This window comes from Echiichthys vipera (assembly GCF_963691815.1).
Source record: "Echiichthys vipera genome assembly, chromosome: 19".
Lineage (NCBI taxonomy): Eukaryota > Metazoa > Chordata > Actinopteri > Perciformes > Trachinidae > Echiichthys > Echiichthys vipera.
Window position 1 is genome coordinate 19,472,257 of NC_139844.1, and position 18,400 is coordinate 19,490,656.

Genomic DNA, 18,400 nt, shown 5'->3' on the forward strand with positions numbered 1-18,400 from the left:
TACTTTGTTCACTTTTGGGATTGCATACTTTCATCCCCATTGGTTTCCTATCACCAATCCATATTCACACATGTGGGCATATTCATATCACTTGTCATGCATGAGTGAAGACTCACGCAGATTATTGCTTACACAAGCTGTCACTGCTGTCATCACAACTGGCCCAAAACTGTCACGCAAAAAAAAATCGACTGTAAAGCTGCATAAACAGGCATACCATGTACAGGCAATTACACAAGCACAGAAACAGACACAAGAATGGACACTGTGAAGGAGGGAAATAGTTTCTGGCCTTGGCAGACACTATATGGTTGTGAATCTAAATAACTGTATAATTCGGTGAATAAGGCACGTCAAAGATCATTAAATTGTATCCAGTGTGCACTGCTGTGTCAGCAACAAAGTCGGCTCTCTTTAGCCCTCCAGGCAAAACTACCTTTTATTTTCTTCCTTCTCTCCAGCGATGTCTTCCACTCTGGGTTGATCTCCTCAAATCCTGGCTGCGGGCACGAACGTAGGATGGAGGGACCAAAGAGGAAGGGAGGAAAAGAAGGGGTGGGGAATTAATCTGCTAACCCTGTTTACACTTACAGCGCGCGCACACACACACACACACACACACACACACACACACACACACACACAAGCTCTGTCGGCTCAGACCGGGCGATGAAGAAGAAAATACACACCAGCTGCATAAATAGGCAAAACATTCTGAAATATAAGTTCTCTCTGAGCCACCTCGCTTAATGTCTAATAGGCACACAAACACAAACACACGCACACACACACACACACACACACACACACACACACACACAAACACAATTCCTCTCTCTCCATACACACTCATGCTTGGGCCAGAGAGAGATTACACTAATACATTCAGTCAAGCATCTAATGCGGAAAGTAATACCAGCACACACAACAGCACAACAGCATTCCACACACACACACGTTCGCGCACACACGCACACGCACAGTACCTGTTGGTCCTGGCTCCATGTAGTCCTCTGTCTGAGGGAGGGGACGTCCCAGATAGACAGACGACCAGAGAAGTGGATGACAGCCAGCAGGGTGCCATCAGGGCTCAGGCTCATGCGGAATACACCGTCCTGGACATCCCAAATGCACACAACCAAGTTTTATTTTTTTGGTCAGATCCTTCCCATTAAGCTTTTAATTCTAATTGAGGAAGCGGTAAAAGAAAAGAGAGCTGTGTTACCTTTTCATCTCCCTGTCTGGAAAACAATCTGAAGCTGGGGATCTTAAAGAAACCTCTCTTCTGATTCTAACAGACACGGAGAAGAGATGACAGTAATAAGTGTGTTGTCTGTGTGTTGGATACTGCATATCTTCTGCATTAAACATGTGTGTCCTCTCACCGCACTGACATCGTCCTCATAACTGGTGACCTGTTTGTAGTGTGGCGATCCGGACAGAGCCCTCCAGGCTGTAATCCCATAGCGTGAGGCCTTGGACGTACAGTCATCCCCCGACTCACAGCCTCCCACCAGCAGCAATCTGACACACGCACACACACCCACACAGAATTACCGACTCCCTGATTGTGCCCCCTGACAGATCAATTTGCAATGCATAACAACGACAACGAATTAAGAATTAAGGTGGTCAGTGTGAGGTCGTCTTTCAATCCAAGGTATGGGCAAGTTTTCCTACTACTGAAGCTCCATTTAGCAAAGCAGTAGATTAAAAAGTTATTTATCAGAGGTGAATATCTGGCTGGAATCAATTTCTTTTTGGACACAAACAATACCACAATGACCGCAGTGACCTGTGGGTCTCTCTTTGCAGTGAAACAGAACAGATGCGACAATGATCAGGAACTCAGGGGGGGATGAGTGGATGAAGCAGTGCTGTCAAGCTCAACACTGCCCCCTGGTGCAGAGATATTGGACATTTAGAAAGGGTAAATAGCTGAGAGTTACTATAAACTGGTGGTAAACTCATTTACAAACACACAGCAGCTCATGTCTGATATAAGCCACGTTTTCTGTATAAGGTTTCATTAAAACAGATGTTAGAACACTTCCTGCATCACTGATTCAGATGTGCATATACATGCAGCATATTATCTCTGTAATTTTGATCATGAAAAAGATCATAAATGTCTAACGGCACATCTGCAGACGGAGTATGGAAGCCCATCTGTGTGCCATGTAATTTAAAACAAACACTGGTTAACACTTCCATAGCTGCTGCACACACCTGAATATGTTACATCTTCGTTATTATACAGTATTTTCATCTGTATGTTCAGCTGTTGAAATGATTTTTTCATACCCAGCTTCTCACCTTGTCTTTTTCTTACCTCTATCCTATTCTCTCTGTTGCTGACCCAGTTTTCACACAGGGATCATTAAAGTTTCATCTCATCTATCAGTTGGCCAATACTTGACAGTAGCTGCCAAAATCCATTAAGCTGCCAAACCAAGCTTCACCGGCCAAACTAAATCTGCTTTGTGCAGACTGGGGGAGCGTGATGAAAACAGTAAGGTCACGGGTGTGAGCCAGACATAATTAACCAAAACCTTTGTATGCTACGTGGTGAGGAGGACCAAGGACATTTTAGACTGCAATCGTCAATTGCTGCAGGTGCTGCATTAAAGTGATTGGTTCATTTATTCCTGAGTAAGCCAATTGGCCCCATTCCATTATGTAGTATCTTATGTCTAAGATGGTGTGTATTTCTTCTTCTTTTTCTGGTATTTATGATACATTTATCATTTTGTGTTCCTGTTAGTAATGTGTGTTTGAAAGGGGATATATTAGGCTCATTTCTGGTTCATACTTGTGTTTTGGGTTTCTACTAGAAAGTGTTTACACGCTTTAATGTTTAAAAAAACAACATTATTTTTCCTCATGCTGTCTGTCTGAATATACCTGTATGCACTCGAAAAAATGCTCAGTTTCAGCGCCTGTCTCTTTAAGTCTCCCACCTGAAAAAAGCCCAGTCTGCTCTGATTGGTCAGCGTTTCCGGGTCTCCTCTATCTGCATTCTTGGTGTCGTTGCAGCCAGGAAATGACTGTTAACACCTACTTAATTATTTAAAGTGTGTATACATTTTTTGGGACACACTGTATATAGTATAGTTGTGACATCACAACCATACAGAAGTCCTGACGGCTCATGTGCATTTCTCTGTGGATTAAGTTTTTTATACTTTCACATTGGTATTGATTATCACCGTACTTGCACATTTGAAGTTTTTTTCTGGTCGTCGACAGTTAAAAAAATGAACCGCTACGCTCGTCAGTCTCACTGTGTTTACCAGCCGTCCAATCACAGCGGAGGAGGGACAGGACAAATAGACTTCCACAAAGACCAATGGTCACCTCCTACATAACAAAAAGTGCTTAACAACAACAACAACAACTGAGGATAAATAAATACTGCAGGGCCGTATACATCTGTGGATTAATCAGTCCTATCTTCCTACATGCTTCAACCTTCATCCTTTGTCCCAATAAAGTAAATTACCTGCAAAGGTTTTACATCCACAGCACTGCAGCGGGATGTCGGCTGGATTTACAGAAGTGCGCCTGGCATTTTCAGCTAAGATTAAATGCTTTTGTGGACACACCCTTATGGAGGTAGTTAACACCAGCGATTGTCCAACCACATTCGAGAGGAACATATCGACCAGACAATCGATCAACTGACCAGAAGACGTTAGCCCTAGCATTTATATAACACCTCAACCTGCTTTATAATCAAAAAAAGACATGGAAATCTCACTTTTTACAATATGTGACCTTTAACCTGTCTGCAAAGCAACCTTTTTCATGGTAGACTAAAGTTTCAGTTAAAGTCAGATGAAATGCAATAAAGTTCTAGCACGATGATCATTGTAATACATATTTACAAGCGTATTCATACCAACACGTTGGCGTGTACTCATATTGCCTAGATGTCAAATGATGAAAGTGTTTGAAATCACACAGCTTCTTTCAAATTCAGATATTTAAGATGAACATATCATCATTTACCATTACCGGCGGCTGCAATGGGCTTTATCAAAATTAAATCAAAGGGTTCACAAGGATGTCTGTAGTTTTGTTTTTTGTTTTTTTTAATATAAATGTATGAACAACACTCTTGATGAAACACTGCTGTAATAGAAGTAGGCTGCAAACTGTGAAGGCCACTTGAGAAAATAAAATCACTAAGGATGTAAAGTGAAAGGCTACAGTTATTAATTACGCTGCCATTGACGGATTAAATCTTTAATGATGGTAAAAATGTTCATTTCTCAACATGTTCAACTATATTCGAATAGCGCTTAGGGTTGATGGGGTGTTCCATAACTTACCGGTGGCCAGGGTGGTAAATAGCAGAGGTGATACCGTGAGAGTAGTGAGCCGAGAAACTGAAGCTGTGGTTCTCTTGGAAGTTCTGATTGGTTCCCACACTGAGAGAGAGAGAGGGGAGAGAGAGAGAGAGAGAGAGAGAGAGAGAGAGAGAGAGAGAGAGAGAGAGAGAGAGAAAGAGGATAGTCATATGACAAGTCAGTTGAAATTGATCATAAGCAATAAAAACATAAACATTCATGTGCAGAAATGTTAATGGTGCGACAAAGCTGTTTTGGGGGAGATGACAGAGCAATTTAAATCCCAGCTGCAATTAAAATGAGACATGGTAAAATATATAATCTAATTTAAGTGGTTCAATCTAAATTAGATTGGTACTAGAGGAGATGTTGTGTAATTTGTGTGTGCATAGCTCATCGGGGAAATGTGTCCCTGCAATTCAAACTGTACGAAGAGAAGGGAAACGAAAGGGGGGAAAGAAAGAGAGAGAGCACAAAATAGTTCCAAATTCCTCCAGACGATTATGCCACAGTAAAATGTTTGTGGGTACGTGATCACGCGTGCACACACACACACACACACACAGAAGTGCTGGCACAGAGCAAGAGAGGGAGAGATTAAGAGAGATGACTTACTGTCAAGGCTCGGCTTTAATTCTGAAATTCTAATTCAAAGTGTTTGAGCGACAATATTGGAATGCAGTCATACGAAGAGGAGGGGTGAGCACGAGATCCATTCTGAAAATGAACCTTGAAAATCAAGCCAGCACTTTCAGAAAAAACTGGAGACAGACACACAGACACACAGACACACACACACACACACACACACACACACACACACACACACACACACACACACACACACACACACACACACACACACACACACACACACACACACACACACACACACACACACACACACACACACACACACACACACACACACACACACACACACACACACACACACACACACACACACACACACACACACACACACACACACACACACACACACACACACACACACACACACACACACACACACACACACACAATCTGCCTGTAATAGAAAAGTAAATCTGCAACACCCCCCTCTCTGCGAACATCACTGTGCACACAGAACTGAAGGGAAGTCATGTGCGGGAACGTCGTCTGATCGAGATTCGAGACACATGCACAATCTCATCCCATGTCTTGGAGTGTCAGCGCGCCAGGGCTTGCGATGACAGCAGCAATCATACTGGATGAAATGGGAAATCTCTGAAATAATACCATATTTAATACTGCTAAATTAAAAGGGCAGCCATGAGGAAAGCACACACAGATGCTTGCATGTTTGCACGCAGAAAATCAGATGTCAGATTAATCAAATATTCAAAATGTGTATTTGGATTGGCAAGCAGGGGAACTGGTATGCAAAGAGAGGTATCAGCCCCTCTAACGTTTACATATGGACAAGCATGTAGCTTCAAATCCTCCAATGTCCAGTAAATGTTAAAGTAAATAGTACATGCGTTTAAATCACATGCTAATAAAGCAGCTTCAAAAAAATTTAACAATGAAGACTTGTGAACTGGAGGTTTCAGTCGAAGTGAAAGTACCGAGGGAAGTTGAAATGTTGATCGAAGAGTAGGACGAACACGGTCCAAATACAAGTTGAAATGGACATGTAAGTGGTAAAAGCTGCAATCTGTCAGCGTGGTAATCGCACGCAATCTCACATTCTGCGGATGGGCGCGTACTATCCGACACACAAACTCCTGTCCAGATTTCCACTTGCTTCCTCGTTCGTATCGGTTATGTAATTTCTGGTGAGTTTTGGAAAGGGACGGAAAATAAATTTATTGGGCTGGAAGGGTTCCCACAGAGGACCTAACCAATCATCAACTAGGAGCCACACGCAGCTGGTCACTGACCGTTAAGTTCCAAATTTGGAGAGTCGTGTCAGATAACATGTAAATGGTAAAAGCTGTTGAAATTTCAGTTGAATAAGAATAAGAAATGAAAAAAGAGAGAGCATTATTCTCTAAAAGTTAGAATATACTGTACATGCATTTAAATCAGAATATAATAAAGTGGTCCAAAATGGACCAAAAATCTGGGTGGCCATGTGACAGAATGACAGTAATAAAGATTTATTTGTGTGTTTTATAGAAATGGTGTAGGTCATTTATTCTAGATACAATATTGGGACTAATAGGTAGGTGCCTTGAAAACACTGTATTAGTGAAGCAGTTTTGTCTCTCACCTGACTAGGTAACTCTTGAGCCCGCCGCCGTATGTGATGACGAGCAGTTCGGCTGACCACTGGGCGCTGGCCGTGTACTCCAGGAAGATCAGGCCCGCCACCGCACAGCTGAAATCCCCAGGAAAAGTCACCGCCTGGTACGAGAAAGAGAGATGAGAAGGAAGGAGTCAGCAGCAGGTGTGAATGGTAAAGGAAAATCAAAAAGAAGTAGAGAAATATGCCTAATTATCTATCAGTTTGTGCCCCCGCCGAGTTTTTTACAAGGACAAACAACAAAGATACACGACATCCGCGGCAATTGTTAAAGAACATAAAACAATGATGAAGACAGGTAAGGCAGGGAACAAAAGATAAGAAACGGAGGAAGTGAGATGGGGGAGCTAGGGAAGCAAATTTTAATTTAAATTTTTTTTTTCATCCTTGCGTACTTTCTATCAAATTGACGTCTTTATATTATCTACTCCGGAAATAGCAGCAAGTCACCGATGTGCGCAAACAAGGGAAACAGCACAGCAGGGCTGGGGTGGGGGGGTGGGGGAGGGTAAGTGTGCAGACACACATACTGTGGCTACATAACAAAGTAGAGTTGCACTAAAGGAATGAAGATAATCGACTTGGAGAGTTGGCTGGGGAAAAGGGCCGGCGTCTGCGCTCATTGTCTCTGACAGGGCGGATAGAGGGACTGAGGGAGTGATGGATAGAAGAGGAGGAATGATAATATGTAGCACGCAGAGGGCATTAAAGTGCAGGGGAACGGCTGACTTTAAATGGCAGCGCGAGGAGAGCTACTGAGACATGCAAGGATGAGAGAAATGCTAGTGGAGGGAAGGAGAGGAGGAGGATCTAGGGAGAGTGTGAAAAGTTCAAGAGAGGAGGTGATGAAGGCGGAGAAGGAAGGAGAGGGACACTTTGAGGAGGTGAGGAAGAAGAAAGAGGAATGAGAAAAAAGCATCAGATGTTGAGTGAAGAAAGCAAGGCATGACAGACAAAGAGAAAGCAGAGGGTGCCTGACAAGGTGATGTATTTTTTCAAAAAAAGTGACAAGCAACTCCAAGAGCCCAGTGAACGTGTGCTACGCTGACAGAACAGAACATGGCCCAACCATTCTCCGGAACCAAGATTACGGTTGTCTGAATCCGCATAACGGTGCCACTGTAAAGCTACAAATACAGTCAAATCTTCTGTAGCATATTATTAGCATTTAGTTAGGATACAAAGCTGCATTTATGCAATTTATCATACGATTTAATTTCTTAATAGAGCTGCAGTGATAAGTCAATTAATCTTTTAGTTGATTGACAGCACAAATAAGTAATTAAGTTAGTTTAAGTAATTTTTCAGGCAAAACTATAGAATATTCCTGCTTTTCTTTGTTTTTATATCATATTAAACTTAATATATTTGGGGTTGGAACGGATGAAACAAAACATTTAAAGACATTTTTATAGATCAGAAGGTCCATAGATTACTTTAGAAAATAAATGGCAGATTAATCAAGAATGAAAATAATCGTTAGCTACAGCCCTGAAAAAATGTATTCATATTAGATACAGCATGTTGTAGCTGAACCAGTCTAGAAAAATATTCAGATAATAATGAAAAGTAACCAAGACAATGCTTCTATACGCAACTCCTGATCAATTATAATTAGTATCAATGTATGCATGAGAAAAGAAAACATTCTAGACACAAAACAGCTTGAAGGGGGGTTTGAGTGAGGACATCAAAGAGGAGAGGCTTGCACAGTTACCGGCGGGATGACAAAGAGTTCGCTGCCCATGAGGTCGAAGAGGCGCACGGTGCCAGTGCTGTCGGCGTATGCTAGCAGGGCGCAGTCGTGGCTCCATGCCACCCTTCGCCATTGGGGGTTCGGGTCCTTTGGTACTGCGGCAGATGAACAAAGAAAAAGGAAGACTTTGAAAGCTCAAACAACCAGAGAAAGAGTGACAAGAGATTCTGAGAACTGAGGATTTTTTTATTAAGCCAGATGAGAAAACTCTCTATGGATAATCCCCTGTGTTCTGTGGCGTGCTGATGATGAATACCGATGGGAGAAGAATGATAAGGATAATGCCGTACATCAACACAGTGTGTCTAAGGACCTATTCAATTCATCTATGAAGGATAGCTAGAATAATACGTCTCAATAATTGTCTCTCAAAGACACACGCGTGCACACTTTTACGCTTGCGATGAGAGGGGGAGAAAGGTGGAGGGAGAAAAAGAGAAGGCAGAGACGAATGGGGGAGGAGAACAGAGATCATAAATCCAGCTTTTATTGAAGTATAGGCTACAGTTTTACCAATCTGCTGGCTCAGCAGTGCTGTGAGTATAACCATATCGCCGTGATAAAGCACGTCCCTGCCTACTGGCACTTTCTCAAGGCTCCGCTGTCATACTTCACTCTGATGGAAGAGCTAGGGGCAATCTGGCAGGCCTCTGATCCCAGATCTGTTTTGAATACCTGATTATCTCATGACACATTAAAACAGTATGAGGGAAAGGAACGTGTATTGGGTACAAGAGAGCTGAGTATTACTAGATACAACCTTCGACACAGACTTCTGCAATGGAGAACAGTGTGAAGCATAATATGCCACAACGGGTGTTGTGTCTGCGAAGCAATAAAGTTATGAAAAGGAAGTTATGTTTTTGTTGATATCACATAACAGCGCTATTGGCGTTTATTGTATTGAATTTCTTGGCTGAGGAACGCTGCTGCAACCCCTGGTGGGCAATACTGCAAACGAATGGAGGCGTCGGATATTGTATGACTAGAATTTTAAATGAGGAACAAAGGGGAGAAGTGGGAGGCGAGACAGGCATAGAGAGGGAAGAGAATGAGAGGGGATAGAGAGGCACAGAGACAGTGCGAGAATGAGAGGGGATAGAGAGGCAAAGAGACAGTGAGAGAGAGAGAGAGAGAGAGAGAGAGAGAGAGAGAGAGAGAGAGAGAGAGAGAGAGAGAGAGAGAGAGAGAGAGAGAGAGAGAGAGAGAGAGAGAGAGAGAGAGAGAGAGAGAGAGAGAGAGAGAGAGAGAGAGAGAGAGAAATGAATCCGGCACCCACTGAGAGAAATAATAGCTCCCCAAATTTTAGGGGCCTAAGTATCAGAGAGCACCTCAGGAAGTAGGCGATTTAACACACCTTTGAGACTCTTGACTGAGGAGGAGCAGACAAAAACATGGAGGCATTATGAGAGACATAGGTACCAAGCATCTCCTCTGTTCTCTTCATGTTCTTTTGCTTCCCTATTCCTGTCTGGCTCTCATTATGAATTGTATGTTGTTCTGCGGCTGAGAGGGCTCCATTTCCACATAGATGTTTTTTGGGGGGAGCTGGAAAATTGGATGCTACTGTCCTGTTTTTTTTTAATCGTTTTTTTGGTTGTTTATTTTTTTGTCTCCTAGCGATGGTGGGGGCAGAAGTTGGTGAGAATTACACCAAACAACCCAATAGAAGCCTTGTATCTAAAGCCTCACAGATGCATTTATCAGAGCTCAACACTTATGAATTATGTACGGGGGTGGGAAATGACTCCACTGTAACAGGAGCAGACGGAGAGGGAGGGGTTGTGTGTGTGTGTGTGTGTGTGTGTGTGTGTGTGTGTGTGTGTGTGTGTGTGTGTGTGTGTGTGTGTGTGTGTTGGGGGGGGGGGTCCTCGTCCTCACACAGGTGTGGATGCACCGAATGAGTTCACGATGTGTTTCTTGCATCGTCCCCAAGCAAGTAACGCAGTAACGCACACGCGAGTACACGCACACATGCACGCTCTTCCATTAAAAGCCAATGCCATTAAAGGCAGGATCACAGCAAAATCCATTAGGACAAATCTCCGTGAAATGAAATGAAGTAAAAGTAAAACGAAAAGAAGAGATGAAATGGAATGAAAAAGAGGAGGGAGGCTGGGGTTTACACAGGCCCAGGGGCTACTGTTATCCACACTAAGAACCATTAGAAACAACGGCCCACAATGACGGCTAGCCGGAGCAGAACAAATATAGTGTGTGTGTGAGAGAGAGAGGGAGAGGGAGAGAGAGGGAGAGAGGGAGAGAGGGAGAGAGAGAGAGAGAGAGAGAGAGAGAGAGAGAGAGAGAGAGAGAGAGAGAGAGAGAGAGAGAGAGAGAGAGAGAGAGAGAGAGAGACGAAGAGGATAGTCATATGATAAGTTAGTTGAAATTGATCATGACCAATAAAAACATAAACATTCATGTGCAAAAATGTTAATGGTGCAACAAAGCTGTTTTGGGGGAGATGACAGAGCAATTTAGAGAGAGAGACAAGGCGGTGGGAAGGATGACGAAAACAAGGGAAAAAAAAACTGTGCTATTTCTTTGTTTTTGTGACGCATTTGGAACAATGTTACGCGCGTGGGCGAAGATGTGCAGAAGATGTAAATAAAAAAACTTTAATTCAAAAAGAAAAGAGCTTTTTTTTTCTTAAAAGTGATTCACTAGACGTAGACTTGCTGTGATAATAGCTTCAAATGCCAAATGATTTATATGGCCTTTGTTTTTAATTGTAGAAATATGAAACAATCGTGGTGAGAGTTTCTGCAGTCTAGTTGTAGCTCTCAGACAATTAATCTAGTGTCCTTTGGAAATTGCTGACTGTAAAGTTTTATTTTTGTTGCTCCCGCTGTGTCAAAAGTCAGAAGGGTATCATTCTACACATAGTGGCTCTAAAGGGGTACGCTTGTTGCAACATTAATTGGTATATTTGGCTACGTGGGGGCAGCACAACAAGCTATAAACACAACATTATCACCTTCTATATGTGTTATGGTGAGCATGTTAGCTAACATTTAAACATCCAGCAGGCACATAACAACATTATCATTCATTAGGACTCATGTTGATGTCTAAACGATGAATGTAAGTCCAATAGTCATGCTCCCTTTAGTCTTTTTCTGTCTATTTTATTTTAATATCGGGGGGGAGGGGGGGTTCCTCCACCAACTTCTGCAGGAAATATCTGAAATATTATTAGCGGCTAAATGTTCCACTATGTTCACCAGCTACTTGCTAACATGGGCTTTCTTCAGGCTGTCTACTGTTTGAGGCGCTGAGAGCTCAAAAAAGGGGAAGACCCGGAAATGCTGACCAATAAGAGAAGACTGGGCTTTTTCGGTAGGAGGGCGTAAAAGAGACAGGCCGTAGTCGGCATTTCAGAATGTTTGTGAACAGGCGTCAAGATACTTCCTAGTGGCAGAACGAGAGCGGCTGACCTGAAGCGAAAGTAAATTCTACTTGCACTTCAAGCCTTTTCCTCTGTTTTCTCGGTCGGAAGGGCTTGTTACTAGTGGTGCCATCGGAGAGCGCTTCGGTTACTGCCACCCGGAAGATGGAATATTGTTGTTGTGACTTCATGGTGAATTGTCGTATTTGCATTTAGAGTGGGAGTGTCGCCATAGACACACATATTGGAATACTAGGCAAAGAGGCAACAAGCGCTTCCATTAGTGAGTTATATGATCAATCAGCATTGTATAAACTTACGGATTATATCTTTAAGTTGATCAAAACAAAACTATATCGCAATAAAAAGCTGAATTTGCAGAGTCCGAGCCTTCCCATGTTTATAGCAATTAAAACCAACGCAGCAGGCCATATTAATAGCTTATCAAACAATGGAGGCTATTTACTTTTATCAGCCACTACGAGGCTACGTTTCATGAGTGGCAGTGTAGGGGATGAGAGTGATTATCTGCGTCGCTGTTCACAGTCCCTCTCACACATTCCAATTATCCACCGTGGTCGATATATCTCTTTGAAACCAACTCAAAGTACATGTGTACTAACGCACAAAAACAAGCTCATAACCACACACACAACTACAGATACTGTGACTGGGTTAAAAAAAAAAAAAAAACATGTTGTGAACAGTATGTGATTGATAAAACTAGGGGGGAGAGGGCTTACCCTGGCACTTCCCGATGACTGAGCCAAAGTCATCTCGCACAGACCTGAGGAGCAAACACACAGGAAAAAGTGAAAAAGCTGTGGTATTACACTGCACGACAAGGATGCACACACCCAAAGGTACATCCATACACACTCTTTAGCCTTATATGACCTGGGATAAGGTAGGTTATAATGGACACTGATGGCCTGCCAGCGGAAGTAGCTCAATGGATCAAGCAGACAGGGCCTTGAGAGTAGGCAGTGTTTAGACAGACTCTTAAACAGAGCTCAATGGATAAGGCCTTGAGCTGACTAAACACCCACACACACACACACCAACAAATGCCATAAAGCAAGGCTATAAAACACTCTGTGATTGAAAAACAGTGGTGCGAACAAAGGACACTGGAGAAAAAACGACAATATCAAGTCGGAGGCATAAGAGGACAGACTTGATTGCTCTCGATTACAGCAGGTCAACCACAACACAATTCTGAGTGCGGCGGGTTAAGAGAAACAAAGTCAGATTTTTACATGTTAATATGAGCGTGAAAATGACTTTCAATTACACGGAGGGTCAAAGGAAAACAGTCTTTTGAGTGGAAGCTTTACATCAGTTGCACTTGCCTCTTGTTAGCCTCTAGAGAGCAGGGTGTATTTGAATACCTGCGCTATTGTTATTGATTTTCTTTTCAATTTTGCTCTGTTTAAAGCGCTACATCGTGTCAATGTAGAGCACACTGCTGAGTGAGCGCGTTTGCTCTGTGTAAGGGGGAAATTGGATTTGTGTCTGAAAATAATTACAACCACTCAAAATGAGCACAAACATACTCATGTGTATGTAAAGCTTTGGTCTCATTCTCCACATGCAGGCAGCACTGGTATTTTCTATTTGTTGGCATTAATTTTATGTTGCCTGAAGTGCCACAAGAGGTATACTTTACTGATTCAAAATAGTTTTACTATGACTGATTGTATTGTCACCCACTGAAAGAAAATATCTTCATTCTTAAGCTACAAGCTGAGACTGCAGCTCGTTTTCTTTTTTAAAGGGAAATGTGTTAAACCACCCCTTTAATTAAAAGGTTCTCCATCACTTGCACACACAAACAGAGTGCCTCGAAAACAGCGGGATAGAGTTAAATAATTACCTAATCTCCACACACTGGTCCTGAACCACTGCCAACAGTTTGCCATTACTGTGGAGAGAACAAGAGCATGGTCAGGAATGAACAAGAGGAAAAAAGACATCAGAGAAAACACAGGGTGCACAGGGTGAGAGGGGTGAAAAAAGTAATATTCCTTTTATAAAGCGGGGGATACGAATAAAGACAATCGAGGGTGATTAAGGAAGATAGCAGGGCACTTTGCATCAGAGATAAAGACTCATATAAGGGCCCTGGTTGGATGGCTTAAAGAGAGGAGAAACAATAATAATTGGGAGCATTAAACAGAGCAAAGATAGTTTCAGAGGGAATGAAATGAGGGAGAGAGATTTAAGGGCAGACAGAAATTAAATGGAAGGATCAAGTGGGTCAAACTAATGGACGTCCGCAGCATCATTTGACCACGCTTAACACCATCTTACATGGTGGAATCGATAGTCAATTAAAAACAGCCTTTCCATTTGGTTCGTCTCTTGCAATGAGTACAATTAAATGATTGGTTGAGAGGAGATGAACAAAAAGGAGAGGAAACCAGAGGAAAGGAGGACTTGGTGCATTTCAGCAACAAAGTAGCCCACATTTAAGTATTGATCATGTGTGTGTGTGTGTGTGTGTGTGTGTGTGTGTGTGTGTGTGTGTGTGTGTGTGTGTGTGTGTGTGTGTGTGTGTGTGTGTGTGTGTGTGTGTGTGTGTGTGTGTGTGTGTGTGTGTGTGTGTGTGTGTGTGTGTGTATTCCACCTTGCAAGGACCAGCTGCCAGTTGATCTGCTTATTGGCCAGGCGCACAAGACCAAGAGGCAGAGAAGAGCTGGAGGGGCTGAGGTTTACAGAATCAAACAAACAAAAACAGTGAAAAAATTAACACGTTTAATGCAGAGCAGTATTTTCAAAGTGTCTTGACTTGGTTTCCTCATAAGGACTTTTCACAATTGCTGGGAACAACTTTAACTGAGAACCTGACAGAAAACCCTGTGATCAGAGAAGCAGTGGTGTTGACCCTGTTGCTACGGATGACATCGAGCTTATTCACTACGTCTACGGTGATTGGTTGACAGGTGACCAGTCTGCGGAGATGATATACGTGTCAATACGTAGTGCTGTGTTCGCACTGCCAGTGACAGAACAACAGGCTACAAGTCATTTTCAATGGAAGCCGGTGAAATGAGGTTACAAACTGACGCCCAACCCTTGTCGCTGCATGACAGATGCGAGACAGTTAAGATGTACTCAACTTTCAATGTCGACGACAATGTAGCAGGCCACGTTTGGCCTATTTGAGCCGTTGTCGCTCATATTTTGAACACAACATAAGTAGTGTGAACAGGAGCTACATTAGATTATGTTAAAAACAAACAGATATGGATTTGGATAGAGCATTTTTTGGTTCGAGGAATAATTTCCACCGACAGCTGAGAGATTCAAGTTCATCTGCACTGCAAACTGCTTTTTCCCCCCAGTGTCCAAGTAGTGGATAATTTGCAAACAGCCATCCGGTGTTATTGGATTGTTGAAAATTGGTTGCTGATCTAAATTTTATTCTTACCATGTTATCCGCCATCAAAATATGCTTTTAAAAGCTAATTATCTTGTTTTTTTTGTATCGTGCTATTCTGTTTTGGAGGCTACAGGAAGATTGCCAGAAGCTTCTTGTTAAAAATGAAAATGTCACAGCATGTTGAGGGGTAGTCTGCCTACTCTGTTTGGTAATTTCTAATAAAAAAAAAAAACCCTGTTCCTTTCTCATCCATAAAAAGAGTAGGAGCAGTAAGAGACAAACATGGCTAGAGGAGTTCTTAAATATTTAACAAGGTTATTGATGGTGCTAGCTAACCACCTGCTGACAGGATAAGCAGGCCTTGGTGCTAGAGCATTACAGAATCTACTGCAGGCCCCATCTAGCCATCTGTTAAGAGGTACTAACAGACACTGTGCAGTAAGAGCAGGGTGAATTCAAATATACATCCGGAGTGCAGTACTGTGTCTATGAGACTTATGTGCAGTAGATATCAGGAAGTACAGATCAATTAAGCCTAGCAGGGTCTCTGTCAAAATGTAGTCTCACGCATGCCTGTTGCAAATACAGTAGATACATATACCCAAAGAAATTTAGGTCAAAAGCAACTGGACTAGGTTATTTGTCTAGGAAGACGTTTCACCTCTCATCTAAGAGGCTTCATTAATTCATTTACGCATCTGACCAGGCTGGGACCTAACTGGTGTAAAGATCCAGTTATTTAACTGCTAGTGAGTGCGTTCAAAAGGCAGATTAAGTGCCAACGACAGTCGTTGGAGTGACAGGAGGCCATTTGTGAACACTTTGAGCTTAGATTGTTGAATCTCCTTGGAAGGGATGAATAGGCAGCATTGTTAATTGGAGATAGGAGGCGTCTTCTCCTCCTCTGTTTAGCGTTGGTTTCTCTACTTTTAAATAGATGGCTTCTTTTACTCCTCTTTCAAACCATCTATCCCCTCTGTCCAGGATGTGGACATTGTTGTCATCAAAGGAGTGGGCTTTCTCCTTGAGATGTAAGTGGACAGCAGAGTCCAGGCCTGAGGAATGAGCTCTCCTGTGATGGGCCATGCGTTTATGCTATGGTTGTTTTGTCTCTCCAATGTAGAGATCGTTTATATGTTCGGTAAAAGTTTGCACCTCCTTGGATTTAAACCCATGTGTCGTCCACATATCTGAACCAATGGCTCGGTGTTACTCCTTTGAAGGAGTTCAAAGTCTTGTCGTGGGGTCATCTGGATCCATTTTTAAGTTTCGGACTTTGTTCACAAAATCTATGGAGTTTTAGATGTAGTGTTGGGTGTTGCCCACCATTGGTGCCAGGATATTGGCTATGTCCTTGGCAATGTTGTGAGTGACCGGGTTTATGCTGCTGACAATGGGCCTGAGCGGGGCCCCTTCTTATGGATTTTTGGGAGTCCATATAAGCATAGGGTTGAGTCCTGGGGATAGAGCCTGTAATATTGGGATTTGCCAATGACCCCTTCTTTTTGTAGTTGTTGTAGATACTCTATAAGCTTCTTTTTATAACCGCTGGTAGGGTCACGTTTTAGAGTTTCGTAAGTGTTAGAGTCACTGAGTAGTGCAGAGATCTTTGCCTGGTAATCAGTTGTATTGAGAACAACTGTGCATCTACCCTTGTCTGCTGGAAGGATTGTGATGTTGTGGTCTTTGCTCAGTGCTGCTACTGCTTTGCTCTCCTCGATGGTGAGGTTGGAGAGGGGGGACCTTAGCTTGGGACCATGTTGCTGACACTTTTAACCTATGCTCCATATTCAAAGTCATTACCACTAAAACAGCCCAGGTTAGATTGTGACCTGCGGCCCTTTGCTGCATGTTGTCTCCTGTGAAACTTCAATGCTAAGATCCCATGAAGGCAAAAAGCCCCAAAAGTAATCTATCTAAATATCTATCTATTATGAAAACATATATAATTTTTTTAGCAGACTTGTTTAGGGAACAAGTTATAGCTGTCTAATTACACATATTTTACTGCCAGGTTAAATCTAAAAGGCATAGGCTCATTTTTATCAAATGATTGAAGTAACAAATATGGCTCTTACTGAATTAAACAAAGCCGCATCTGAGCATTTAGAATGTCACAAAGTAAAAAAGCTGCATCCGTTTCTTTTTAAGTAGCTGAGCATTTATGACACAACATTATTATAACCATTATTCACAATAAGACAGATTGATATTTTATTTTTTTAAGATTATTTTTTGGCATTTTTCCAAGCCTTTATAGAGGACAGATATGAAATGTGGTGAGAGAGAGGGGGGGACATGCAGCAAAGGGCCACGGGTCGGAGTCGAACACGCAGCCGTTGCGTCGAGGACATTCAGCCTCTTTACGTGGGGTGACTGCCATAACCACTGAGCCACCAGCCGCCCCGACGGACAGATATTTCACCATAAACAAACATCACCAAGACAAGCGTTCTGAACAGAGTTATTATTGATTACATTTTTAAGTCGTTCTGTAGCACGTTATTACTGGTCCTTAAATAGTATGTCATCACTGCCTGAAAAACACATTCTCACATGCATTCTGAAGGTAGCTGATTTAAACAAGCATGTTGACAGACATTAAAAGTAATATGTCTGCTTATGATGTGATGTAGTCCAACATGTATTAAATCACCTCTGTTTTTTCAAATCATATAGCTAATAAGCACTATGAATCACAGCTTCATGTGGCATGTTAGCCCTCTACCCTGGTTAAATATTGGCATGTCATGTGTACTTCAGTATAATAATGATGAACTTACCTGTACCACAAGTAGTGCAAGATTAAGCGGAATGGCCCTGTAAGAAATATATCTTAGTCAGTAGGCATGATAATGGTAATGTGTGATAATGACACACTTTAATGATCATTGTAAAGGCCGTTTCTTGTCACATCCTAAATTAAGATCAGACGCTAGAGCCAAGATCGATAGGACCTGAAAGTCAGTCTCTTTACCCCTGTTCAGGCAAAGGATGTCTAACTATACAAAACCATAGCACCTTCCAGGACTGATGATCATGTTTATCAATGATTCTAGCACCTCCTACTGTAGCATTTGGGGGAAAACAGTTTTCTTGGTTATAAAGACACTCTGGTATTACAATAGTCATGCCAACATAACCTTGACTAAGCACATTTGCATATCTGATGTGTATTACATAATTTTAAATCTTACATACTGAGCAGTCTGTGAGAAGCTGCCTATAAGTATGCACCCTTTTTTAGTTC

The 18,400-nt window shown here is 42.3% G+C and overlaps 1 protein-coding gene across 2 annotated transcripts in view; it reads right to left on the reverse strand.

The window, feature by feature from the left end:
- Positions 1–18,400, reverse strand: part of nbas (NBAS subunit of NRZ tethering complex) — a 160,437-nt gene that overhangs the window by 140,481 nt on the left and 1,556 nt on the right. For both annotated transcript variants that reach the window (XM_083933595.1, XM_083933596.1), the window contains exons 3-13: positions 17,934–17,970; positions 14,395–14,472; positions 13,642–13,689; positions 12,509–12,552; positions 8,339–8,472; positions 6,589–6,722; positions 4,335–4,433; positions 1,386–1,524; positions 1,226–1,291; positions 987–1,115; positions 437–500 (exon numbers count right to left, since the gene is read on the reverse strand). In XM_083933595.1, the coding sequence (XP_083789721.1) occupies positions 437–500; positions 987–1,115; positions 1,226–1,291; positions 1,386–1,524; positions 4,335–4,433; positions 6,589–6,722; positions 8,339–8,472; positions 12,509–12,552; positions 13,642–13,689; positions 14,395–14,472; positions 17,934–17,970 (972 nt within the window). The remainder of the gene's footprint in view (positions 1–436; positions 501–986; positions 1,116–1,225; positions 1,292–1,385; positions 1,525–4,334; positions 4,434–6,588; positions 6,723–8,338; positions 8,473–12,508; positions 12,553–13,641; positions 13,690–14,394; positions 14,473–17,933; positions 17,971–18,400) is intronic.